At 39.2% G+C, this 27,506-nt stretch overlaps 2 protein-coding genes across 5 annotated transcripts in view; one reads left to right on the top strand and one right to left on the bottom strand.

Moving 5' to 3' along the window:
- Positions 1-27,506, top strand: part of LOC127528811 (craniofacial development protein 2-like) — a 239,691-nt gene that overhangs the window by 45,781 nt on the left and 166,404 nt on the right. The gene's annotated exons all lie outside the window — the stretch shown is intronic.
- Positions 1-27,506, bottom strand: part of ptprz1a (protein tyrosine phosphatase receptor type Z1a) — a 326,171-nt gene that overhangs the window by 134,351 nt on the left and 164,314 nt on the right. For all 4 annotated transcript variants that reach the window (XM_028812515.2, XM_028812516.2, XM_028812517.2 and 1 more), the window contains exon 5: positions 21,336-21,431. In XM_028812515.2, coding sequence (XP_028668348.2) covers positions 21,336-21,431 — 96 coding nt within the window. The remainder of the gene's footprint in view (positions 1-21,335; positions 21,432-27,506) is intronic.

Raw genomic sequence — 27,506 nt, 5'->3', positions numbered from 1 at the left:
TTTCTTAAATACTTAAGTGATATAATGCCTGGAGGAAAAAAGAACCAATAGGTCTGAACAGCTTGGGGTTTTTTTCTCCACTTTTTCCATTTTCTCTGTGCCTGTATAGTTTCTTTATACAAATACATACATTCCTATGTCTGTAAGGTATTTTCTGTAGTACTTGATGAGGGTGGCAGTGTTTTATTAATGGTGTGAGTTTTGCAAATGCATCATAATGCTAAGAACAACACATATTTTATCTTAAAAACAATCTTTAATTTATGCAAGTTTCTTAAACCCAGCGTAACTAAAACTACACTTTCTGATTAATAAATGGCATCCTCTTCAACTGACTTTAACAAAAGTCAGTGGTTACCAGGCAGAGTACATTGAACTCATTTCATAGCAATTCATAACAACAACAATAATAAGAACAAAAAATATTCCATTTTATTTACATAGTACCTTTTCCTTGCACAAAGCACTTCACAAATATTCAAAGTGATACAAGCATACTATAGAAAAAAATCAAGTGAATAATACTAGACACTTTGACTTGTAGTGGGCATTATCCACCCTGAAACCCCAGACACAACTATGCTGACAGAGGTTCTAGGTTGAAATATTCTTTTATTTCACAAAGTACCTCTTGAAGGTTTCTTCTCAATCAGCACAAGCCTTCCTTTCCTTTGCTTCATTTTCTTTCTCCTCCACTCCCCCCAGGAGAGTGATGTCCTTATCTTCTACTGACTCCAACTCCCTGGGTCAAGTGTGGGGTGGGGGGGTTCAGGGTCTCCTTTAAACCACATCTGAGAGTACTTTCAATGCCAAAACCATTGTTTCCGGGAAGTACTTCTGGGTCCAGAAGAACTTTTTTAAGGGAACTGTGCCTATCCTGACTGGGACACTGGTCTATCCATGACAATACAAACTAATATCACACATTAAATGAAAAAATGAAAAATTCTCTGAATATTTATAATAGGCTGCTAAAATTTATATGTGACTGCTTGTTTTACTTTTTGTGATGAAATGCAGTAATCTAATTGTTGAATTGTATCATTTAGACATATCATTAAGTTCATTTAAATAATCCTACAGTTAATAATAAAAAAATCAAAAGTTGAGATTTAAATGTTCTTTAAAACAATTAAGATTGCAACTTGCTTTACTTTGACAGAGCCATTTTTTGCATTGCAACTATTTAAGGAGAGTAGCAGGAGGAAAGAAAGGGATGGATCAGAATTGGTGGTTGACAACGTTAGGGGAGGAGCAATATGGATGGAATAAAGAAAACCTCCTCTGTGGCAAGCCAAATTAACATTTACATATATCAAAAATTTATTTTTGATATCTTAAAATGCAACCTGATACTCATCTGAAGATATCTAAAAATATATTCCTTTTAGATTATAAGATATCTGTAATAAATTTTGAGATGTCAAAATCACTTCTTACAAAATCCATTTCTTCCAGTGGATCTTCCTGTTTATTTTATTATATCTTTAAATGCATCTAAGACAGCTAAGGAATTGCAGGAATTCATTTTGAAATACCTTGAACTGACTTTTTCAGATATACTATATGGCCAAAACTATGTGGACACCTGACCATCACACTTGTTTCAGCTTGTTCGATATCCTATTGTAAAACTATGGCCATTAATACTGAGTTGGCCTCCCTTTTGCAGGTCCCTTTTGCAACCTCTACTCTTATGGGAAAGTTTTCCAAAAGATTTCAGAGCATCTGTGAGGCTGGGTACCAATTTTAAACAAGAACACCTGATTTGCAATTATCATTCCAATTCATCAACACTTTTTGCAGGCCACTTGAGTGCCTCCACACCAAACATGTCAAACCTCAATTTTATGGACCTCGCTTTGTGCACAGACGCATAGTCATACTGGAACAGAAAAAAGGCCCTCCCCAAACTGTTGGCACAAAGTTGGACGCACACAATTGTCTAAAATGTTTTGTATGCTGTAGCATTAACAGTACCCTTCACTGGAACCAAAAGACCTAGCCCAAACCCTGAAAACCGGCCCCAGACCATTATTACTCCTGCACCAAACTTTACTGTAAGGCAGTATGCAGTCAGGAACGTAGTGTTCTACAGGCATCCACCAAACCCAGATTTGTCCGTAAGACTGCTCTCTATTGAAGCATGATTCATCACTTGGGAGAACATTTTTCAAGATCAATAATTTGAAGGAATGTCCATATTTAAATATTTTACATATCTGGAAATGCATTTGAGAAATCTCACACTGTTTTGTTGACAAATGAAAATGATATTCAATATCTTAAATTCATTTTTTAAATTCTGTAAAAAATTTTAGATATCTTGAATTATGTTTTAGAACATCTGAAATGGAGCAGAGATCCATTTTAAAATATCATTAATCATTAAATGAATTTGAGTTTTTTAAAATGTATTTTTATAGATCAAGTCAATGTAAAGATATCTGAAATACATTTTAAAACATCTCTGAAATGCTTTTTCAGGATATAAATTTCCTTGATATGTTTGGAGAAATGAAATTTCAAGGAGATTGGATTATACTTTATTTGTTCTCAAAAGGAAAATTAAAAATTTACATAAACTCCCATATAAATAAATAAAATCAAAAAAACACACTTGGATAGGAAAGAGCTACTGCTGTCAATCTTAAGCAAGATATAACTAAAATTTAACTGAAAAGTAAAAGTCTCCCATAAAAGGACATTAAAAAGAATAGTCAGCAAAGAATCCAAGCTAAAACATAAGAATATATCTGAAAAAAACAAAACCAAAATGAAATCCAAATTACAAAGCAGAAAAACAAAAACAAGGCAAAACCAAAATTGTAGAGAATAAAAGGTTATTTATAAATCTCTCTTAGCTCCTGCTTCACTGGGAATGTCAAAGTTCGGACAATTATACGTGGGCACAATATAGCAGTGTTAATGGAAAACAAACCACAAAAAATGAGCATTCAAAGTATCAAAATAAATTGATTATGTTTTATAAACAAAAAATAAAGTAATAAAAACAGCAAAAAATTTAAACCAAGGGATACAACACAAATATTAATGCGATCATGAAAGCCTTTTTGTTTGGTGATCAATACAATGATCACCCAAGAAATTATCACTGCTTCAATTAAGACTATTCTTTTTGCTAGCCCCTTTAAAAAGATTTATAGCTTGTCAGTCCTGCTCTAAATAATAGCAAATATTGTTCCATTGCTGAAATCCTGCTGAATAAAAATAATACAAATTGTCCAAAAAAATATTGATGCAATACTGACATTTCTTTTGTTTTGGTGATCGACACAATGATCCCTGTGAAAAGAAAACAACTTTTTAATATTTTTATACTGCATAGTCTGGTGGCCTCGCATTTTTGGGCTCCACATACAGACAGACAGTAAAACACACTAAGTACAGTACATAAAACATAGCAAAATTAATAAACAACATATCAGTAATCATGATATTATATAAATACAAAGACAAAACAAAATGAAAAATTCAATTAATAATGCAATATGAAAATCTATATTAAAATAATAAAAGTATTAAATAAACTTGTGCCAGGGCAACAATCCCAGCTGTACCATAACAGACTTCAAGTCATTTATGAAAAATTTGGATGATTGGGCTGAATGACCTGTTCTTTTAAATTTTTTTCTAATGTTTCTAATGGGGCGGCACGGTGGCACAGTGGGTAGCGCTGCTGCCTCGCAGTTGGGAGATCTGGGAACCTGGGTTCGCTTCCCGGGTCCTCCCTGCGTGGAGTTTGCATGTTCTCCCCGTGTCTGCGTGGGTTTCCTCCGGGCGCTCCGGTTTCCTCCCACAGTCCAAAGACATGCAGGTTAGGTGGACTGGCGATTCTAAATTGGCCCTAGTGTGTGCTTGGTGTGTGGGTGTGTTTGTGTGTGTCCTGCGGTGGGTTGGCACCCTGCCCAGGATTGGTTCCTGCCTTGTGCCCTGTGTTGGCTGGGATTGGCTCCAGCAGACCCCCGTGACCCTGTGTTCGGATTCAGCGGGTTGGAAAATGGATGGATGGATGGATGTTTCTAATGTTAAAAGAAAAAAAAAAACTGTCCAAAGAGCCATACCCTCCTCTCCATTATAAACACAATAACTGTAGATGGCAAGCCTCTATCTGCTGTATCCATGTATTAGTTGAGTGTTTTTGTAAATTCTAGTATTCAAAATGTTATGGGAAGAAAGGGTTTGATATGAAATATTATATTCATAAAAGCTATCCAGTTAAAATCAAGTAATATGTTTTGGTGTAATACAACATTGGACTGTCCCCATCTAAGAGTGACTGAAGTTTGAATCTTCTATAGGTCCTTTTCTTCCAGTCGCCAACCCTGCAATTGTTACAAATTGTAACTTTTAACAGGTATCTGCCCTTTGTTTTGTTTTAAAAACACTCCAATCACATATGGAACTGTAATATTTCTTGCACTTTCATTAGCCTGGTACTGCAAGAGAGGGTTAAAAAATTACAGTTGCAGCTCTGGCAGAGCCACTGTTGTATCATATTCTTCTGTTCTGCCTGAGGTCCTTCTGCCAGTGTGGGTTTCAATGATATGAATTATAGACATTACAGGTGCAGGTGTGGGAGTTTCTGGGCAAACTTTCCATCTTCAACAGCCTTGTGATTTTCTGCACTGGCAAACATTATTATAATTTCAGTCCAGAAAGTCGTGTTTTTTGGGTGTTAAATAAGAGACATCATGCATTTAACATAGACCTTGTGATTATGGACCACTGGGGATCACAAATCTAACGAAAATAGTTCTGAGTGTTTGGCAACCTTACTAATTTGTACCTTGGGACTAATGCAGACTGTACTATATAAGAAAGACATCAATAAAGTAAAATGCTATAGAAAAACAGAACAGGAGAACAGGCAGATTTCTCCCTACATTCCAAAGATGCTTTAAAGGCCTTTTAAAAAATAATCTTTTGGTCTAAATAAAGCAGAACAGCTTTAATCAATGTCAAGCAACAAAAAAATTACCACATTTTAAAAGTCTGTTATGCAAGCTGAGATTACTTTGAGATATGAATTTAGATCCAGCCTGCTCTCTCACAGATCTTGCCGACTAGGTTTAAATAACAATTTGGGCTCTGGGTATGTGCAGTTTGCACATCCTCCCTGTGACTATACAGACTTTTTTCTATGTAGTCTGGTTAATTATTCAGACACTAAACCTGCCACATATGAGTGAATGTGTATGTATACATGACTATGTTCTGCAATGGCCTTAGCCAGAGTTGACTACTGCCTATGGAAGACCTTGGTCACCTGGTTATCAATCCTGGCCCAGTCTCTATTTGTAAGGACTTTGAATATTCTGTTTATGTTCTTATGGGTTCATTTTTGACTCTAAATTGTAACAGACTGAGGATGCCTTTTAATGGAGAGACATTCCATTTTAGGTTGGATCGTGCCTTGTACCAAATACTGCTGCAATATTGTGGCAATCCACCATAACTAAAGAAAGCAAAGTATAGCATGTCATTGAGTGATATTGAACATAAATACAAAACATAGGCAAAATAACATAAACTCTTGGTGCAAAATTTAACTAAAAGAATACAGAACGTTCTCCCTTCTGTAATATCATATCAAGGTCAAACTAGATTTTATTAAACGCAGCATCATCTGTTATGAAACATTCAATGATTCTTTACCATAATTTATGCTATTCTTCTACTGTATCGGAGCTTCCAGATGTCATGTTATCTTTGAATACAGAAAAAGCTTTAGATAAAGATGAATAGGAATATTTACGCAAATCTGGGTTGAGATCCAATATATGTGCTTGGATCAGATTATGATATTCTTGCGAAGAAGCACCTGTTTGTATAAATAGTATAAATTCTGACTATTTCACACTAGAGTGCGAACTAAATAGGGCTGTCCATTATCACCAATGGTTCTGAACATGCTAATGAATTTCTGTCTCTCTGTCTCTGCAAAAAGGCAGAAATAAAGAGTAGTATTATAGATATGGTTTTGCAAAGATTTAATGCATAGTCAGCCATGCCACTACCTAACCTTCAGGTCATGAATACACTACATAACCTATTAGGTCATGAATATATTTACTTGAAGCCTTTGGAAGAAAGCAGAAGATAATGAAATCACATTTTATTTTGTTAACCATGCAAATAAAATGTTGTTTTATTCTGTATTCTGTTTGTTGATAACATTTTCCAATTTACTTTTTACTATTTAATAATTTCCAATTGTGTATCATTCTCTCAAAGCAAGGTACTATTGTAGAAGATGACTTAAGGCCAAGATAACATCCTCAGCTGTTACTGGTGGCACATTCCAATCTCCTTAAACCTTATGCAATTTAATTAATTGAAATCCCTAGGAATCAGAACTTTAAGACACATCTATAGAAAGTGACAAAGTGTGAATATTCTTTGAAGAACTATGCTTCAAACATAATATTTCGGTTGCAAACTACTGGTGGCTCTGAGGCTAGGGATCTGTGCCAGCAATCAGAAGGTTGCTGGTTCGAATCCTGTAAACAGCAGAAGTGATTCTGCTCCATTAGGCCCTTGAACAAGGCCCTTAACGGGCAATTGCTTCATCATGGGTATGATATTAATCTGAATACAGCCCTACAACCAGGTCCCCAACTTGGAGGTTGGCTGCAGGAATCGCACCCCAGCCACCATAAAAAAAAACTCACAGTGTTCCAGTGCTGGTGCTGAGGTGTCACCTGCTGCACTTGGGTCCCAATCCGGGTGGTTCATTGTGTAGTGGATGCGGCAACATGCTGTCAGCACATGCTCCCAACCACTACTTTTTCTGTGTTCAATATTTAAACTTTATTAAAAGTAACCTTCCTGTCTTCCCTGAAGTTCCTTCAGTGTTGTCTGTATGCTTGAAATTATTCTAGCTATTACTGCCGAAGATGCTGGCAGTATTTCCAGACTTTATCAACTTATTTCAAACAAGGCACCCCAAGATGATCATTGGCAATGATGAGTAACTAGCTTAGTAAATCAGGAGTAGGGAGTAAACCATCATCCTTGTGGCCATTTCCTGTCACTTAGCCATTATAGCACACTGCCTAATTTGACCTTCTACTACTTTTATAGCTGCTTCTTCCTAAGTAGAAATATTATGCATGAATTGAACTTATTAGGAGCTTTTAGTGGAGCACTGCTGCTTCACATCTCTTAAGTCCTGAGTTCATATTGTGGCTTAAATGCTCCCTTTGTGGAGTCTAGGCATTATCTGTGTTTCTGTTCCGGTTTGGCCAAGCAAGAGTAAATTTGAGAGTGTGTTCTGAGACTGACTAGTATCCTGTCCATGAATGGTCACCTGTTTGTCCCCAGTGCTGACTCTCCATGAATAAAGTCCATATTAGCACATTGAAAATCTTACTTATGCAACTGAAAAAATATCATGTTAGAATAAAAAAATAGATAGATAGATAGATAGATAGATAGATAGATAGATAGATAGATAGATAGATAGATAGATAGATAGATAGATAGATAGATAGATAGATAGATAGATAGATACTTTATTAATCTCAATGGGAAATTCACATTCTCCAGCAGCAGCATAATGATACAATAAATAATATTAAATTAAAGAATGATAATAATGCAGGTGAAAAACAGACAATAACTTTGTATAATGTTAAATGTTAACGTTTACACCCCCGGGTGGAATTGAAGAGTTGCATAGTTTGGGGGAGGAACGATCTCCTCAATCTGTCAGTGGAGCAGGACAGTGACAGCAGTCTGTCGCTGAAGCTGCTCTTCTGTCTGGAGATGATACTATTTAGTGGATGCAGTGGATTCTCCATAATTGATAGGAGCCTGCTGAGTGCCCTTCACTCTGCCACAGATGTTAAACTGTCCAGCTCCATGCCAACAATAGAGCCTGTCTTCCTCACCAGTTTGTCCAGGCGTGAGGCATCTTTCCTCTTAATGCTGCCTCCCCAGCACACCACCGCATAGAAGAGGGCGCTCGCCACAACTGTCTGATAGAACATCTGCAGCATCTTATTGCAGATGTTGAAGGACGCCAGCCTTCTAAGGAAGTATAGTCGGCTCTGTCCTTTCTTACACAGCGCATCAGTTTTGGCAGTCCAGTCTAATTTATCATCCAGCTGCACTCCCAGATATTTATAGGTCTGCACCATCTGCACACAGTCACCTTTGATGATCACGGGGTCTATGAGGGGCCTGGGCCTCCTAAAATCCACCACCAACTCTTTGGTTTTGCTGGTGTTCAGTTGTAGGTGGTTTGAGTCGCACCACCTGTATAAATTAGCAAAGACAGACATCGCTGAGGTCACTTGTAAGGCTACCAAAGCTGTAGTGTGCTTGTTATTAATATACTCATACCAGTCTTGATTCCCTTTAGGGAACACATACCACACTTCATTATGAGATAGATTGTGCAGCCTTTTTACTGTCCTGCTTGCATTCTGTCACCTCATTTGGCAGCCTATCATTTTGTGCTTCAGTGAACTTGCAGTACTGATGTATCTACAGATTGGCAGTGGCAGGTTTTCTGGTAGCACTGATAATGGAGAAATGGAAACGAACAAATAAAAGGAAACAGTGAGGAATATTTGAAATAGCTGGAAGCTGTTTTTTTAAATTGATGCACAATTAATTTTACTATTACATCCATTAAGAACTGCAGTTTTCTATTTCTGAATGACTCAAGAAGAGAAAAAAACACTTTTGCTGTACTAGCAAAATGTTACTTAACATACAGCAATGTGTTAATTTAAATTGCCTTTATTCGTGTTAGTTGGCTAGAGAAAGGGAATTTGTGAGACATAAATTTTAGATTTGGACATTTTCAAAGATGAGGCACATTTTTCTTCATCACTGTTGAAGTCCTCTTTACCACCTCAATCACTTTGCACCTATGTAACCTTCAATTCAAATAGCCTGAAAAAATCTATTGCATGTGTTAAAAAATGTACCTAAAGGAGGCTGGTGCTAAGGAAGCCATTTAATTTTACAAAACATATTTACCAAAACCTTAGAATAAGTGGTGCTAATAGAATGTAACAAGAGATGAAAAATTATTTCTGCTCTCCTGATATTATATTTTTTGCTTTTTATTTTTGACTGAGAAATTGAAAGAGACCTGGTTACCAATGTATTATTTATTTTACTTTTCAGCAATTGCTTGAATCAATAAACATGTCCTTTTATATACATTTGTGGGTGTCAGGAGTAGGACGTCAAAACTGCATTGATCTGATACCCATCTCTCTTTGCTCTATTACAAAACAGAGTATAAAAACAGTAAATCATAATTTCAGTTATTTAAAAAATCAGTGTGGTGACGAAAATGGTTTGATTGTATACCCTATACTACTGTATATTTTCGTGTATTTATAATAAATAACCCCTGAAAACAACAGTGAATCATAGGAATAAAACACCAAAAGCATAGACATTGAAAATATGGTTTAGGCTTTTTATTCCATTGTGAATTAAATAGATATTCTTACTGTATGTGATTAGGTTTTTAAACATATACTATATTTAGACGTATTGCAGATACTGTAGCTACATCTAAACCATGTCTTAAAAATAGACTTATTATTTGTTATTTAGAATCTTTTTGTACATTTCCTTTTGCATGGCAACTAACAGGCAGTGGGCCTTTAAGTTTAGCTCCTTCAGCATGGTGTAACGGGGTGTCATTTGGGACCAAGGATGTAGTCTGATATTCATAGGCCATCACAGGAGATGGGTCAAAAGATGTCTTAATTGGAAGTTCCTGTGTGTGGTTCTGCTAAGAGAGTTAGACTACCATCAGCAGTGGGTTACAAAACCCATATGCACACAGGGTAGCCTAGAAATAGTGGTAGAATCGGTATCAAAAAAGATCTTTGAAGGCGTCTTTGAAGAAGAAGTGTTACATTAAACACCCAGATGCCTGAGAGCAGACAGACCAGTATTTAACAGGGCTGGCTTACACTGTGTTAAATGTGAAGATACTTCTAGTGAACAATATTAGCATTCTTTGAGTTAGCCACTTACATTTGGAGTTCTGAGAAGTGACAACAAGAAAGCTAGTTATATAACATATTGCAATTTTGAACTCATTATGATACATACCTGTAGGTGCCATTCGATTGGCCTGTCCTTTTCTATAGGTGATGAGTTTCTAGACTACAGGAATACATGAGGTCACAATGGGAAGTTCTAGATAGCTGGATTTACGAGACTATTCTCAACCCCAGAAGTTGTTGGCATGTTTACCCCAGTAGTGATTCCTGTCCAGAGCTCAAAAGATTCTTCAGGTCAAAACTTCATTGAGTGTGGAGTTTCAGAGAAATAATAGAGGAAAAAAATTGTCTGACAGGAAGAAGGGAGACTAGAGGTATAATTGCAATGGTATGGGAGGTGAGGGAAATCTTGGTGTTGTGCTCTTAGATAGGAAAATTCATTAGGCAACCTACAAATCTTGTTTAGGAAGACTTCTAAGGGCATCAGGTATTTATTTCCCTTTTTTTGTATTTCATAACTACCTGCAAAACTATGGAGTATGACCATATAATAACAGTTCTTAAATCTCTGCATTGGTTTCTGTTTAAGTTGAGGTCTAATTTTAAAACCCTCTTCTCATATATAAAAATTAAAAGATTTTAGCCCCTGCCTTACCTTTCAGAATCTATCAGTGCCTATACTGGGCACTAGACGTGTACGATATTGGCAAAAAATTATATTTCGATGTTTTCTTTTTTTATATAGTTATTGATTTTAATTAGAAACAACATTCCATACAGTCAAGTCAAATTTAACAAATCAAAGCAAAATTCAATCCTCACCCAGAAAAAAGAGAGTGGAGCCAGCAACCAAAGCTACTCTATAAAAGGAGCAAGAAAAAAAACGGTATCCTTTTCCCTGAAATGGAAGCTTTTTCTAAAATGTTATTGTGAGATCCTGCCATAATTTTAAAAAGTTTTGAACAGATCCTCTAAGTGAGATTATCTCAATATTTTCTGGGACTATGATGATAACAATAACACTGCACGACAATTTTTTTGAAAAGTCTTGCTTCCTGAAAAGTTTTTGCTGATTGTGACAGGTACCTACTGGGTATGCACAAATATAGTTTTGGTTTTACTGCATCACGTAAGAACTCTGAGAAATAGACATTTATATGTTTACTGACAATAATGTATTTAGTCACGTTTATGTTTTGCATAAGCTATTAAATTCAACAGAATTAAAAGTGTTTTGCTCCTGATTTTCTTTTGTATTCAATGTCTGGTGCATCACGTTGCAGTGCTCAACAGTAGTCAGCCAGCATTGACGGATTCCAGCTGCCCTGGTATTGTTTCTCTATCATAGCAATGTCCTGGTGAAACCTTTCACCGTGTTTGTCACTGACAGCACCGAGATTTGCGGGGAAGAAGTCCAAGTGTGAGTGGAGGAAATTAATCTTGAGTGACATGTTGCACTTCATTGTCTTGTATGCTTTGAGAAGTTTGTCTACGAGCTGAATGTAGTTTGGGACTCTGTAATTGCCCAGAAAATTGTCAACGTCTTTGAAGGCTTTCCAGGCAATTGTTTCCGGCCCAACTAACAGACCTTCAAACCGCTTGTTACTCATAACATGTCTGATCTGGGGGCTAACAAAAATGCCCTCTTTGATCTTAGCGTTTGTTATTCTTGGGAACATCTGTCTTAAATAACAAAAACCTTCGCCTTCCTTGTTCAGTGTTTTCACGAAATTCTTCATGAGTCCCAGTTTTATGTGAAAAGTAGGCAAAAATATCTTTGCCGGGACGACAAGCGATTCTTGTTCCACACTGTTCTGTCCTGGAACTAACTTTTTATGGAGTGGTCAGTTCTGTCGAGAATAGTGCGACTCTTTGGCACGGCTGTCCCACTCACAGATGAAACGACAGTACTTTGTATAGCCGAGCTGCAGTCCTAGTAACAAAGCAACGACTTTAAGATCTCCACAGATATTCCAGTTGTACCTGCTATACTGGACATGCTTTAGCAACAGTTCCATATTCTCATATGTTTCTTTCATGTATGCTGCATAGCCAACAGGTACCGAAGGATAAACGTTGCCACTGTGTAGCAGAATAGCTTTCAGGCTTAACATTGACGAATCAATAAAGAGACACCACTCTTCCGGGTTGTGATCACAACCCAAGGCCAAGAACAATCCTTCAATGTCACAACAGAAACAGAGACTGTCAACTTATGCAAAAAATTTGGTTATATCATGGTGTCATCCTCGAAACACAGAAATTTTCGTACCTGGTGAAAGCAAACACCATTCCTACTGTCTCGAACCCAGCAGCTCGGCTTTTGCTTTTGACAGACCCAAATCTCTGACCAAATCGTTCAATTCGGACTGTGTTATCAGATGTGGATCTCCTGATAAGCGGTTCAAAATCTAGGTCAATGTCACTGTCAGTACCCTGCATTGCAGTTTCTTCATCTGGTTCGTCTAAGGACCAATACTCTGGTGGTTTCAGAATTGGAAGACTGTCGTCATGTGGCACAGGTCTCATTGCTGAAGGCAGATTAGGATATTCAATTGACTTCTTGTTTTTGGCAGAGAAACCAGACACATTAGTCAAACAGAAGTAACAGTCCGTCACATGGTCTTTCTGTTCTCGCCATATCATCGGAACAGCAAACGGCATCGTCTTTTGAGTGCCTCTGAGCCAGGCTCTCAGACTGACAGCACATGTCACACAGCAAATGTGAGGCGCCCATTCCTTGCCTTGATCACCAATTTTGCAGCCGAAATACAGATGATAAGCTTTCTTCACAAGAGCAGTCATCCAACGTCTCTGAGGCGCAAGTGTATATTCGCCACAGATATAGCAGAATGTATTGTGGCTTTTATGACATTGACGAGACATATTGCCCGACACCAAAACATCTATAGCATCAAGCTTACTGTTATATTGCTACAGATACAATACTTTACTATACTGATACTATACATACACACTGTCTATCTATATTAACCAAATGAGCAGGATTGGTGTATGCAAGCCACCTTTATAGCATGCCAAGACAGCGTCAAGCTTGTTCAGACCTGCCCAGGATGTCAACTTCCACAGAACAGCTTCCAACCTGGCCTGATTCCATGCCTGGACATGCCCAGGCTGCACAAACTGTTGTTGATAAGTCACTTGCAGGAGCGAAAATGTTTGGATACAAATATAAGAAAAAATCATGACAAAACTGAAGATTTCTCTGAAACGGTACGTGATGGGTAAATTTTGATGTGATATTCGTGATCAGCACCCAAAAATCTATTAAAAAAAACACCCAACAGTGTTCAAGAAGCAAGTGTAATTAGACGATATTTTGCATCCTTTAAAAATGTGTATGTGTAAGTCTTATTGTTCTAGCTTGGTCTTGATTATAGGATTTTAATTGTAGTTTACTAATGAGATTAATGGAAACAACAGTTAAAGAAAACAGGTCTTATTGACTTACTTAAAATTGTAAAATTACACAAAAACATTAAAATCACCAGTCAAAGTATTACTGAGATCAAACAGTGCAATTATGAGTAAACAATTTCCAAGTGGCCTGCAGGATTTACACAAAAAATTGTACTAGGACCAACAAAACTATTATAATGAGAGCATTTTAAACAGACACTTACCTTAAATGTAAACAAGATGTGAATCCAAAGGGAAAAAAATACTAATCATAATTGAAACATTGTGCATGAACACTGTGCATGAAACATTGTGTATGAACATTGGATAACAAACTACTCTGCTATAAGGTGAGTTGTGAAGCATACAAGGTCAGGCCAGGTCAAGTTGAGGAGCATGCACTGGTACAGTGCATTGCCGCACCCACTACACCAAGAAATAGCTTGGGATCCTGGTTAAAAACCCCCCAGACAGACATGCGGTCCAGTCCCACCTTCCGGAAATGACCATCTATCTGCCACACAAAGGTGTTATGTGGGGTCCCCTTGGCCTGGTCCAACCACTTGGGTCCTCAATATTGAGGATCCTGCGAGGCGGATCACCCTCAGGGAATTGCCCCACATGGCCGTAGTGCTGTAATTGATGTTCCAACATGATGCAGGTAAGGTGCCTCATTCAGGACTCCATGAGCAACTGCTCATTTGACACAAAGTCCAACCAACGCCACCCAAAGATTCACGAAAGAGACACAAAGGAGTCCAGTCTTCGTCTCAGGTCACTGGATAGCGTCCATGTCTCGCAACCATATAGCAAAGTGCTGCCACTGAAATACAGAGGTTATGATGCTACTCTAATGCATCATCATGCTGGAGAGACAAGACGTTCCATGCGCCTACCCGGATGGGTTGCCTCAAATTGGGTGCTGCTGTGCAGCAAGTGATGCCTCAGCACAATCCCCAACAGGCCCGACCCCACTGGCTTTACAATGCAGTTTAACATCATACAAGCAAGAACAAAATCTAACATACTATATATACTATTGTACAGTAAAATCCAAACACTGACAAACACTGCACAGGAAAAAAACTATAGCATTTGTAAAGAAGTTCTGTCATATATTGCACAAAAATACATAAAAAACCCAAACCTATAACATTTTTAAACAAATTACTAACTTCAAGTTCTGTCCAATACTGCACAAAGATATAGAAAAAATATAAAAATTGTAAAATTCTACTGAGGAAACATCAACTTGTGTCACACAAGCCACAGCATCTGGCTTCAGAGCAGCATGGTTACATTTTACAACATTTCCTCCAGTACTGAGAGTACTCTCTGAAGAGCTGCTTGAGTCACGGATATACAGGTACTTTTTAGCAAGCTTCCCCAATTTGAGGAAATGTACTTCTCGTGTTTTCCACTACTCAAGTGGATTTCCATCACTGTCCACTTTAAGTATCATCAAGTAGCTCTTGATCTCTTTTTTAATGGCAATGTGCAGAGACTTGCCTTCTTTGAATTTCTGTGTTTTAATAGATGATAACAGGCTTTTTTTCCTTTTATTCTTCCTCCATTGTGTCGTCATAATGAGGTACAGGTGTTTTAAATAATGAAAGAAAAAAAATGTGCTTTAGAATCGAGGATCCCCCCACCCCAGCCATGATAGCTCGTGAAATGATCACTCATTTTAGTGACATACTCGATAATTTCAGCTCTAACATCATTAAAACAACAATTAAGATATTATCGTAGATGATACATATCACACACTCTTAGTGGGCACACATTTCAATCTTAAGATACAAGCTTTATTAACTATCCAAGCATAAAAAATCTGTAGGATCTAGAACATTTTGACAGAAGGAAACCAATCTTTTAAATGACCAACGTATCAATATCAGAGAATTCCCATCTTTCGTAATATTTAAACCAAGGCTGAAGGCTCACTGTTTTAGCATGGAGACTCACTGTTTTAGTATGGCATTCAATTGTTAGAGATGTTGCTAAGGATGCTCATACGGTCTTCTTTCATTGTTTTTCAAATTGCTGTAATAATTGTTTTGATTGCCCAACTAAGTTTTTACATTTTCTATTTTCTTCTGGATTCAACAAGGTGCTGGAAACTTTCCTGAGGGATTTTGATCCATGCTGACTCAAAAGTATTATGTAGTCCCTTCAGATTCTTCTGCTACAGCTTCATCCTCGAAAGTCTAGTATCACAACATCCCAAAGGTCCTCAGCTGGACTGAGGTCTGAGACTGTTCAGGCTGTTGAAGTAAACTGAACTCACTCTCATGTTCATGAAGGGTTCACATACCTTATTAATTTAAAAACATTTGGACTAAGGCCATAAAGAGATGTATATAGTAGTAGTGGCGCCAGGATTTCATAAAAGGGTGGGTGTAAATTTGACACAAGTGGGTCTAATGTTATTTTGTCTTGTTATATCAACTTAAATAGCATCTTTTTTTTTAATTTGCATGTATAATATTAATGACTTTTGTTCAGACTAATTTAAATCCGCTTAGAAATGGTGAAGGTTAACTGACTGCTTACCTTTTCATGAAATGTAAGGCATACCAGCCCACTGTAAGGCACACACACACTCAATAATATCCATAATAATTTTGACTACTAGCCAGTTGAATTGTATAATAGCAAACAATCAGATTCCCATTTTGTCATTCCTTGTATTTTATGTATGTATTAGTTATTTTAACTCTTCTAGGGATAAAATTCACACTGGTCATCTTGCTGTGTAAGTTTATAATCAACTGATATTTTAATCAAGGGAGATGTGTATTAAAATGCATGTATGCAGAAAAAGCTAATACTAATTTGAGGAAAAGAAATAAAAAGCTAAGCTAAAAAACAAGATTTGTCGAAGAGAAAAGTGGGTAGCAGAATACTGGTGCCACACTTGATTACATAGTCAAAAACAATATTGAGGTACACTGTAGCATTCATACAATTGATATTAGGTCTAATATATGGAAAGAAAATACTCCCTACACCAGGGGTGCCCCATACGTCGATCGTGATAGACCGGTAGATCGCAAAGGTAGTGCAGGTAGATTGCGTTGCATTCAAAAAAATTTTTTTTAAACGTTAGTCTATATATCCTTCCTATGGCATTTGCCACTTGATTGACATACAGGGCTGCCAGTCTTAGATCTTTTTTCTTCTAACACACTGGTCATCGCGCACACATGATCAAACACGCGAGCTACTGCAAAATTCCGGCTGTGATCTAGTTAGCCTTCCAATTTATATTGACTAAAGAAGGGATTTTAAAAAAAAATTGTTTGGGGAGGGTATGGACTGGATGTGGAATTGGAAAAGGATTTTTTTTTTCTCACAATGTCACAACCGAAGTGCGTTTGTCTGATCTATCAATCTATCATTGCTATTCCAAAGAAGGAAAATGTGGAAAGGCACTTTTGAACTGTTCATAAAAACTAGGAAACCGACTTCCTTCCGAAAAGTGATCTGAGAAAGAGAAAGGAGGGGGAACTAAAATCGCAGTTAATCGGACAGCCGTCATTTTTCACTCGGCTGAATTCAAAAGCAAAGGCAGACACACCGAAGCATCGTTCCGGGTGAGTCACTCGATCATTAAGCATAATGGAGAGATGATAAAAGAGGCCTTCATTGAGACAGATGGCTAGGGAGAAATTCCTGCTGAGATTTCAAGACCCCTGGCCAGAGAAATTCTCCTTGTCATTAAATATGCAGAATACAAGCAACTTAATAACGATCAATGGCCGCTAGACTTGGCATTTTTTTCCGATCTGACCAACATGTTGAATGAGCTTAATTTCAGCTGCAAGGAAAAGAGAACTCCATGGTCAATATGATTAGCTCAGTTAATGCTTTCAAATGAAAAATGCAACATCTGTCTTCAAAGCTGCAGCGCCTTGATTTGGGGAACATCCAAAACCTCACATCAGAGCTGGAGACACAATGGAAGGCGTATGCGCAACTTGACAGCATACGCTACACAGAGTAGATTGAAAATTGCCTGTCAGACTTTGACAGATGGTTTCAAGACTCAGCTTTACTTGTGCCAATCGCTACATTTAAGTGCTATCCATTTAGGGAAGATGTTAAGGGTGATTCACCCGCATCAAAAATTGCAACACTGTTTCACCTAAAACTCCTCTACAGTGGAGGATGAGATTTTGACACTACAGGATGACATTCAGCTGAAGTATGGGGCTCATGGACAGTTTTAGAACTTACTCACAGAGGAAATTCATTTCCTCATGTTCAAACATGAGGAAATGCGCTACCTCCTTGACTGCATTATTCAGCTTTTCCCACATGAAGATTATTAAATATATTAAATATTTTATGTATAAAGTATATATATATATATATATATATATATATATATATATATATATATATATATATATAAAACATTTTTAATGTAGGTAGTTCATTTCGACCTGCTCATTTTAAAAATAGCTTGCAAGCCGAAAAAGTGTGGGCACCCCTGCCCTACACCATTACATTACCATCTTATACAACTAACACATAGAATAATGGGTCCATGGATTCATGCTATTTATGGCAAATTCTGACCCTAGAATCTGGATGTCATAGCAGAAATCAAGATTTGTCAGAGCAACTGACATTCAGTTTTGATAATCACTTGCCCAAAATAACCGAATTTTCCTAATCTTAGATATCAAGAGTGGAGCTTCAGTGAAGTCTTCTTCAGTTGTAGCCCATCAGCTTCAGGGTCTGGCACATTGAATATTCAGAGATACCATTCAGCATTCCACTGTTGCAAGAAGTTCTTATTTGAATATTTGTGATCTTTTTATTAGCTTGGAGAATGCTATGATGTGTTATGTAAGCATGTAAGCACCAAACATTCTGGTTGGGCCCAGGCCCAAGGGCCCAAATATTTTGTGGTCCTCATGAAAACCAAATGTGTTTCTGAACCAATGGTGTAGTAGTAAGGATTTTGCCCCTGTTCTCTCTGTGTTTTCTACAGTAGAAATGCTGAGAGGTACTGTCCTATACTGGTTGTTTCAGTTAGGATACAGAGATGATGCTGATGACAATGATGGTATTCTCTTTATCTCTACAGAATCTTTCAGGTACACCTCACTGTCACCTGTTTAAAATGCAGCTTATCAATATCAGCGGCTGCCTTTTACTTGTTACCGAAACTCTGAGCCACAATATTCATTCAGCTTTAGTGAGGACAGTATCAATTCAAGTGAATGTGGGACTTGGGGACTTTTATGATCACTTATGGAGAATGCAGGTAAATGATGATCACATTATTTTACAGTATGTGTTCTTGTGAACCGTGTTATTGCATGGCTTTATTGTATTGGTGTTTTGCTACTGGTTGCCAATAGTGTCTAGGCTAGTATGTTTTTTCCTAATTGCCAGCTCTTCATGCAAAGCACATAAATACCAATGAAAATTATTGATATGTAAATTATGTTCTATGTGCGGTCTACTCAGCCATTATAATGAACTTATCAGACTGTATCTGATGTCCTGTAAATACAAATAAAACATTGGCATTTGCTTTAATAATGTATTTTTATTTGACATGTCTATAGTTTGGATCAGGTTGGCACTGGGGCAGGGGTTGAGGGAGAGGAGTTCAATGCAAGGTTATTATAGTTTTGCTTTTTTATATTAGTTTTTATTTCTATATTTTTTCTGACCTTACTTGGAAATTCAGTTTAGTTTTAGTTTTCCTTCATCGTATATTTTTAGTTTTAATTTAGTTTTTATTTCACAAAGACATTTCTATTTTATTTTTATATCTATTAGTTACAGTTTTAGTTTTAGTAGATAGATAGATAGATAGATAGATAGATAGATAGATAGATAGATAGATAGATAGATAGATAGATAGATAGATAGATAGATAGATAGATAGATAGATAGATAGATAGATAGATAGATAGATAGATAGATAGATACTTTATTAATCCCAATGGGAAATTCACATTCTTCAGCAGCAGCATCATACACGGAGCTGCTGAAAAGGCTGCCACTCACGGCGGCGCCGGATGTAATTATGGCATGGGAAAGAGCTACTATGGAGTTTAGTTTTGCATCACAATCAGACAGAATACTTGAATAGCACACGCATAAGAACAGTAAACCCATAATGAGTAGAGCAACAGCAGGTAATCGGAGTATGGACGGGCACAAAACGACAGAGACAGCATCTGAGATTAGGAGCAATATATACATTATCTAAACCTGTTTATCCAGAGCAGGTATGTATGATATGGCTGATGTTAAGAACAAAAAGAATATTATATTTCAACTATCTGTTTTAAGAGTTAGAGAGAAAATTTTAAAAAAGGGCAACAAATATTTTAAAACATAATTCTGCTACTGGATTATTTTCACAATATCAGGTATTTTGAGCTGTGAATATAAACTAAAAAAAGATAAAATAATAAATATAGCATAAATACAAAAATACATTAGTATCTTTACTTTTTCACCAGTTGGCAGAATCTCTTCACCTACCTACCTATAGTTCAGTAGAGACATTGCCAACTCAGGAATTTTAAAAGGTTTGCTTCGCTTCGTTGTTAAACGACTTTTTTGATGATGACCTAAGTCAGTCTCTCGATCAACGCCTGTGTGAAGTGGCAGGTGAATTACTGTCAACAAAACACAGGCACCTGAGAAATAAACTGAACCTAGGGATTTTTCTGTCTGTATGGTAAAGGTTTTGCTGAACAGCACATTCCGATTTCAGCCGTTTGAATTGCATCTTGATAAACAACAAGCGCAAAGATAGGCGGCACAGTAAATCGCTTTCTATTCCACTCACTTTATGTGCGTATTCAGCTTGCTCTGTCACTGCAAATGCTGAGTGAACACCCGCCCTCCGTCACCAGCTGCCATTCACTGGATGAATATATGCAGGCGGCTCGTGGTGGATGACTTTCTGTTTAACAGTTAAAAGTTACAAGGGTTAAAGACTAACGGCAAGAACATTCATTCAAAAACGAAAATGAAAATATTTTTATTAAATTATTATTTTATTTCAGTTAGTCTTTCCAGCTACTTTAATAGTTTCGTTTAGTTTTAGTTTTTCATTTCGGTTTTATTAATTAATTTATTTCAGTTTAAGAAAATGTTAATAATAGTTTCAGTTTTGATTTTAGTTTTCGTTAACTATAATAACCTTGGTTCAGTGATGTGTCAGGTCCAGGGGACTGAATATAAGGCAAGTGTTTAAAATTGAACAGTTCAGCATTTGTCAAAATCTTGCTGAAAAGACAGTTGTAAAATGAATGCTACAATTTGCAAGCAATTTGTGCTTTGATGAAGAGTATGAAGGGCACTATAAATACACCAATGCGATCACAGGTTCATTTTCTATAACATAACATATAGCTAGTTTAGAGGTTTAATACTTTGAAAAATGATGCAAGTAAAGTTACTAAAAGCAGTAAAACAAAGAAAAAGATGTCTGGAAAACCACAGGAGTTCAGAAGATACTCCAAGTTTCAAAGGCACGTTTTTCTTCCCAAGACCTGAACTGACCTATGGCATAGATTATAACTTTCTTAGGTACCGCCTTTTTAGCTGATGGAAAACTAGAAGAGCATCAGCCCTTAGCATTAACCACATTTTAGTGGTGTAACATTGACAGTAGCGGTTCACTCTCAGGTCTGAGCTTAAACATCTGCTCTATTGGAAGAACTGCCATGGGTTAACAGCTACACTAGAGCTGGCCTTGATTAAATACACAAGAAACACAAGTGAAAGTCTATCAACCTACAGTATCATATAAGCGAAAATTAAATTAATGAAAAAACAGTATTTATATAAACTCCAACTAGACACAACCCAGAAATAAACTAAGCATTTTTAAAATGAAAGGATAATTGGATAAATTATGATTACCTCAAATAAAACAGATAATGCTGTTATTCTTCCATTACCCTTTATTGCAGCAGTAATATTTTCAAACTTATCTGCCTCAAAGCAGAAGATTTGCATCTGAAAGAATCAAAAATTAAGATTCGTTAAATCTGGTTAACATTAAAAAATACATTATTTAAGGTCTGTGTGTCTATAGTTAAGTAAGTTTAAGAATAAAACTTCTGTGTGAAGGTAAGGCTGTCATTATTACTTTACATTGACTGACATCGCTAGCAATGGTGACTTCCTGATCAGGACAATATACAATGTAATTTTTCATTTATAGATTTTTTGGCAGTTCAAGCATAAAGAGGCCAACTGTCAAGCTCATTGTCATACAGTGGAAACTGTACCAACAAACCTGAGTTTTAAGTCCACTGCCCTGGGTATTACACTAAATTGCTTGGCTTAAAACCTAATGATTATTCCATAATTGTGGCACTTAAGTTCATGTTCCAGTTTACTGTTGTGTTCACTTAGTATGATTACATCTCCCATAAACTAACAACAGTAGCACAATTTAAAGCAACATCACCAGGCAAAAAAGAGAGAAAGACAATAAAAAAAAATTGCATAGAAAATATAATTGTAAAACATAACAAACATGTCCCTAAATCTAAAAGATGCTAGTGCAAATATTCTAAGACCATGTGCTAGAATGAAGAATGGAGAAGAGAGACTGTGCAGCAAGTCTGTGATCTTTAATATTCCTATAAATGCAATTAATCAAAAGAAAACATTTTCTTTTAGTACCAGAAATCTTGGCACTGTTAAATATGTGGTATATTCTTAATATTTCAATAATAATGTGCTTTGTACTGGTCAGAATCATGTACATTCCTAATATGAAAGGCTGCATTTCTCGCAGTACCTTTCATGGATTAAATTGGTAAAATATAACACAATCATTTGAAATCTTTCGAATCCCTTTTAGACAGTTCTTTTACACTGTAGATAAATGTATTGTAAAAATACTATTTTAAGCTAAATTAATGATATAATAAATCCAACACTAGTACTTTAATTATTTGCCTCTTTCTTTTGCCTTTTAAGTCAAACTAAATGCTGTTAATACACTACCCGTAAGTATCGGCAACAATAATAACATCATTTTAATGGAAAAGATATTTTTGTATATATATATTGTCACACACGTGCGCATGGGAGGCAGCTAAAGGGCTTGAGTAAGGGCAGTTCTGAGACATACCGGGATGTGGCAGAGTGCACTGACTCTTTTTCTCCCTTGCCTGCAGACCATTCACGAAAGATCCCACTTGGTCCTCTTGACGTCACTTCCGGGACCGAGCCAATGGAAGGAGACCTTGCTGGCTCCGTCCCCTGTGATGTTACGTCCAGGCTCGCACCAATGACAGAAGACCTTCATGAGCCCGACCCCTTTGACCTCACTTCCTGTCTTCCCCTTTAAAAGTCTCCACCTTTTCCCTGTTCCCTCAGTTCTGTGTTGGACTCGGTTTTGTGCACATCACTGCTATTTCTATTGAAAGCAACTTTGCAGCCAGGAAACCAAATTATACGGGTGGCTGCCCCAAACCTTTTCATGACTCTTATGTCTGGTTTTTGTGACACTGGCGTAGTCGGCAGGATGGAGAAGTCCCAGAAGAGATGGGGACAGCACCTGCAGTACACCCAGGTGGGAGTGTACCGGGGCTGAGTTTTCAGGCGGGGACGGTGTCCTGTGGTTCGGAGTGACCCGGTACGAGCTCTGCGCCCGGCATGCTTCACCAGACAACCTAGGCAGGCCAGGGAGTGTACAGGAGGGGCTCACAGGCTTGGGCTGCTCCGGAAGGGGGAGGCAAAAGGGGCTTGTTATGCTGTCTCGGAGGAGAGTGCCCGCCTCCCTGTGAAGCCAGAGTCCCAATTTCTACCTAGGGGTGCCCCAGACTGTCAGGTGAATAGAGTGAGAAACTGGAGGTTCGACCCAGAGCGGCCGACCCCTCAACAAGCCTGGTCCTTATGGGCAAAAGTAGGGCAGTGGCTACGGCCACAGGAAAACAAGCCCTCCCACATAATAGAGCAGGTGGCCTGCTACCTGCTCCTGAAAACACTACCCTGTGGCTTCACCCAGCTGGTCTGGGGTAAACAATTCCATAATATGGCAGAGTTCATAGAGCTCGTAGAGGCACAAAGGACGGCCTCGCAATCTGGGGGAGCTGAACCGTCCCTTAGTCAAACTCGACCTAGCCCCCCCTGTACAATCCAGAGCTTGTGCCGACACCCCGGGTTGGTGTGCTCTGACTAACCCGTTGGCAGTCCCACACACAGGCGTGGTGATCGTAAACAGGCACAAAACTACTGCTTTGTTCGATTCCGGCAGCAACATTTTAATTGTTGCCTGCCGATTTGTGCTACCGCAGCAGTGGTTAAAATTTAAGACCGGTATAACCTGTGTCCACGGAGAAATCCGCTGGTACAGGTCCGCCGCTTGTGTCATCAGTTACGGAGGATCGGTTCAGAAATTAACCATGGCGGTCCTCCCAGATCCTCCACACCCAGTGATACAAGGGCGGGACTGGACTAATATTAATATTATTATTGAAACACATACCACTCCTGGGGTTAACTTGGGCCTAGTTATGGACGGGGATGAGCCGTCTCAAGCTGCCTCCACGCCATGTAATCAGCCGGCAGAGAGAGACGAAGCGGCCGTCCTGACTGACGTGGCAACTCCCGGACCGTCGCGTGCCAATACGTCATCCACCAGCGCCACGGCGGAACGGGAGGTAACCATGCCCCTTGAGGTCGACACCAACCCTCTCTCCCTTTTGCGGTTTCAATTTAGAGAGACGCCGGCTTCATTGAAAAGGGAGCAGTGGAGTGATGATTCCCTGAAGTTTGCCAAAAATGCAGTGGTCCTAGTCAATGGCCAACGCACTAACCAGTCAATGCCACAGGGTCCTCACTTTGTGTTGGAAAATGACCTTCTCTATCGCGTAGCTGAGCATGACGGGCAGGAGAGAAGGCTACTGCTAATCCCGCGGACCTTCTGACGGCAGGTCTGTGAGTTAGCACACGCGCACCTCCTAGGTGGCCATTTGGGCACAGAGAAAACCCTGGAGCGGATCAAGCTCCGCTTCTACTGACCGGGAATCAATGAGGAGGTTCGACGCTTTTGCACTTCCTGCCCAGAGTGTCAATTGCGACAAATTCCTAGGAGGGACCGTGCTCCTCTCGTTCCTATTCCACTGATTGATGTTCCCTTCCACAGAATTGGGATTGATTTAGTCGGCCCTATAGAGCCCTCAGCCCGAGGACACAAGTACATTTTAGTCCTCGTGGATTACGCTACCAAATACCCTGAAGCTGTTCCGTTGTGCTCAGCCACTTCCAAAGCCATCGCACGGGAATTACTAGGGGTCTTTGCACGTGTGGGTATCCCCAAGGAAGTCTTGAGGGACCAGGGGACACCTTTTACCTCGGACAAGTTCAAGGAGACTGCCAAGTTACTGAAAATAAAGCATTTAAAGACCGCGGTGTATCACCCTCAAACAGATGGTTTGATGGAAAGGTTCAATCAGGCTCTCAAACAAATGCTGCGTAAGGTGGTCAGCGAGGATGGAAGAAACTGGGATCAGCTCCTCCCCCTCGTCCTTTTTGCCTATCGGGAAGTCCCACAAGCCTCCACGGGGTTCTCCCCTTTTGAATTACTGTATGGGTGACAACCCCGGGGCATATTAGATATCTTAAAAGAAGGAAGGGAAGAAGAGGCTCTTCCCTCTATAAATATATTGGAATATATTGCGCAATTACACGATAGATTTGGTAAGATTCGGCCCCTACTTAAAAGTCACATTGAAGAGGCTCAAGCAGCACAGGTCCGTTATTACAACCGTGGCACTGCTCTCTAGGAGTTCCGCCCGGGAGATCGTGTCATGGTCCTAGTACCTACCTCCCACTCTAAGTTGCTTACCCATTGGCAAGGCCCATACGAAGTTAACTGTTTTAGGGCGGATGTCGACTTTTGTCGACAGGAGGGGTTGAAGGCGAATGTCGACGGGATAAAGGGCGACAATCAGCTGTTAATGGCGACAAATCTCACTGAACGTCACAGGCATTCCCTCTGTGCTTGGAGGAATGCTAGACTCGTTGACTCGGCAAATAATCCTTGCGTGTGCGTGAGTTGCGAAATGTAAACAATGGCAAGATGGCATCGACATGTGACAAGGGAGCGAAGCGAGTGCAGAAAAGAAAACACTCGGCAGACGATGTTTTGCGCATTATCGCGGAGTCGGACTCTTTTCAGAATCGGATTTTATTGGCAGTGATCAGGAGATCGAGCAAGAGAGTGAGAAGCCGGCATCAGCTGATCAGACACCAGCCGATGCCGCGCCAGCGGATCTGCTGCCAGTTGAGTGCCTTCGCGCAGCCGATGCATCTACGGGAAGGTTCGCATGGGATGAATACACAGACATTGATCCGTTGAGAGCCGATCTGGCTACCGGAGTTTACAAGACGGCATGGCTTGCTGTTGGACACGACAGATCACCGGCTGCTGTACTTCAGGCTGCTCTCTCCTGATGCTGCTTTTCAGCTGCTGTCAGACGAGACAAACAGGTAGGCAGAGAATTTTTTTGAATCGCGGGCTGCGTTTGCATCGCATTCTCGTTTTTCAAAGTGGAAACCCACAACAAAAGACGAGATGAAGCGCGCTGTGGCATTACAAATAGAGATGGGACAGAACTGGTGATATAACTTCAGGGAGCATTGGTCCAAACATGTTTTGTCCCCTGGTGGCTTTGGACAGGTTATGCAGCGTGGTGATAGGTACGTGCTGCTGCAAAGTTTTATTCACTTCTGTAATAAACAGAAGCAAATCCCATGGGGTGAGCCAGGCTATAATGCCATTCATAAAGTTCATAAAGTTTCAGAAGATGAAAAGAGGTGACAATACGGTTTTCATGCAGGCAGAAAACTTGGTGGCAGTGGCATGGCACGATGGCAAATGGGTGACTTGTCTCTCTACAGTACACACTAACAATATATGTGAGAAAGTGCAGCAACAGACAATTGAAAAATAGGCACCAAAGCAACACATATTGTAAGGAGTGCAATGTGGCAATGACTGAAATTGGCTGCTTTGAGCGAGATCAGACTTTGCAGGACTTTGCTGTGTAAAATGTATGTGATATGTATGTGAAATCACAGAGTATGCAGGCTCATACAACATGCAAGACAGTAACATTTGTCAAAAGTAATTATTTTTTGTTGATTTGATATGTTAAACAATTGCTTTGTGTTCTTTTTTAAAAAATGTTAGTTTTTGGAAAAATATTCAGCCCTGGGAGAAAAGAAAAAAAAAAAATTAGCCCTAAAAGAGTTAAGGAGAGGAAAGGACTCGTCGACTATTTGGGGAGTCAACCCAATCGTCGGCCGAGGAAGCGGGTTTATCATGTAAACCTGCTGAAACCGTGGAAGGACAGGGATCCCGATCCCTCCTCCGGTCAGCACCGCTCACTCTTTGCTCACATGGCTAGCCTTAACTTCGGTGCGGATTTAAGTCCCTGACAACGGCGAGAGCTGGAAACAGTTATCCTGTCTGTCCGGGAGGTAGTGAGTGAAAACCCCGGACGGACCTCTCTTGTTGAGAACAACATTGTGACAGATCCCGGGGTTAGAGTCCGAGAACGCCCTTATCGTCTTCCCAAGGCAAAAAGGGCTGAAGTGGAGCTTGACATCAAACACCTGCTGGAACTAGGTGTAATTGAGGAAAGTCATAGTCCCTGGTCCAGCCCAATTGTGTTGGTCGCTAAGCCTGACGGGAGTTTGAGGTTTTGCAATGACTTCCGCCGGCTTAATCAAGTCTCCCAATTTGATGCTTATCCAATGCCACGAGTGGACGACCTCCTCGAGAGGCTTGGACAGGCTCAGTATTTGACCACACTGGACATGACAAAGGGGTACTGGCAGGTTCCTTTAACGAACTCTGCAAAGGTTAAGACCGCGTTTAGCACCCCTAGCAGACACTGGCAGTATCATGTCCTACCATTTGGGTTACACGGGGCTCCAGCTACCTTCCAGCGTCTGGTGGACGAAGTGCTCAGACCTGACCTCATAACTCATACAGTGCTGCCTACCTGGATGACGTGGTCATCTATTCCAGCACGTGGTTGGAACACCTACAGCAGGTAAAAGCGT

The sequence above is a fragment of the Erpetoichthys calabaricus genome, chromosome 1, assembly GCF_900747795.2.
Source record: "Erpetoichthys calabaricus chromosome 1, fErpCal1.3, whole genome shotgun sequence".
In the NCBI taxonomy this organism is placed as follows: Eukaryota; Metazoa; Chordata; class Cladistia; order Polypteriformes; family Polypteridae; genus Erpetoichthys; species Erpetoichthys calabaricus.
This window is presented reverse-complemented; position numbering and strand designations above follow the sequence as displayed.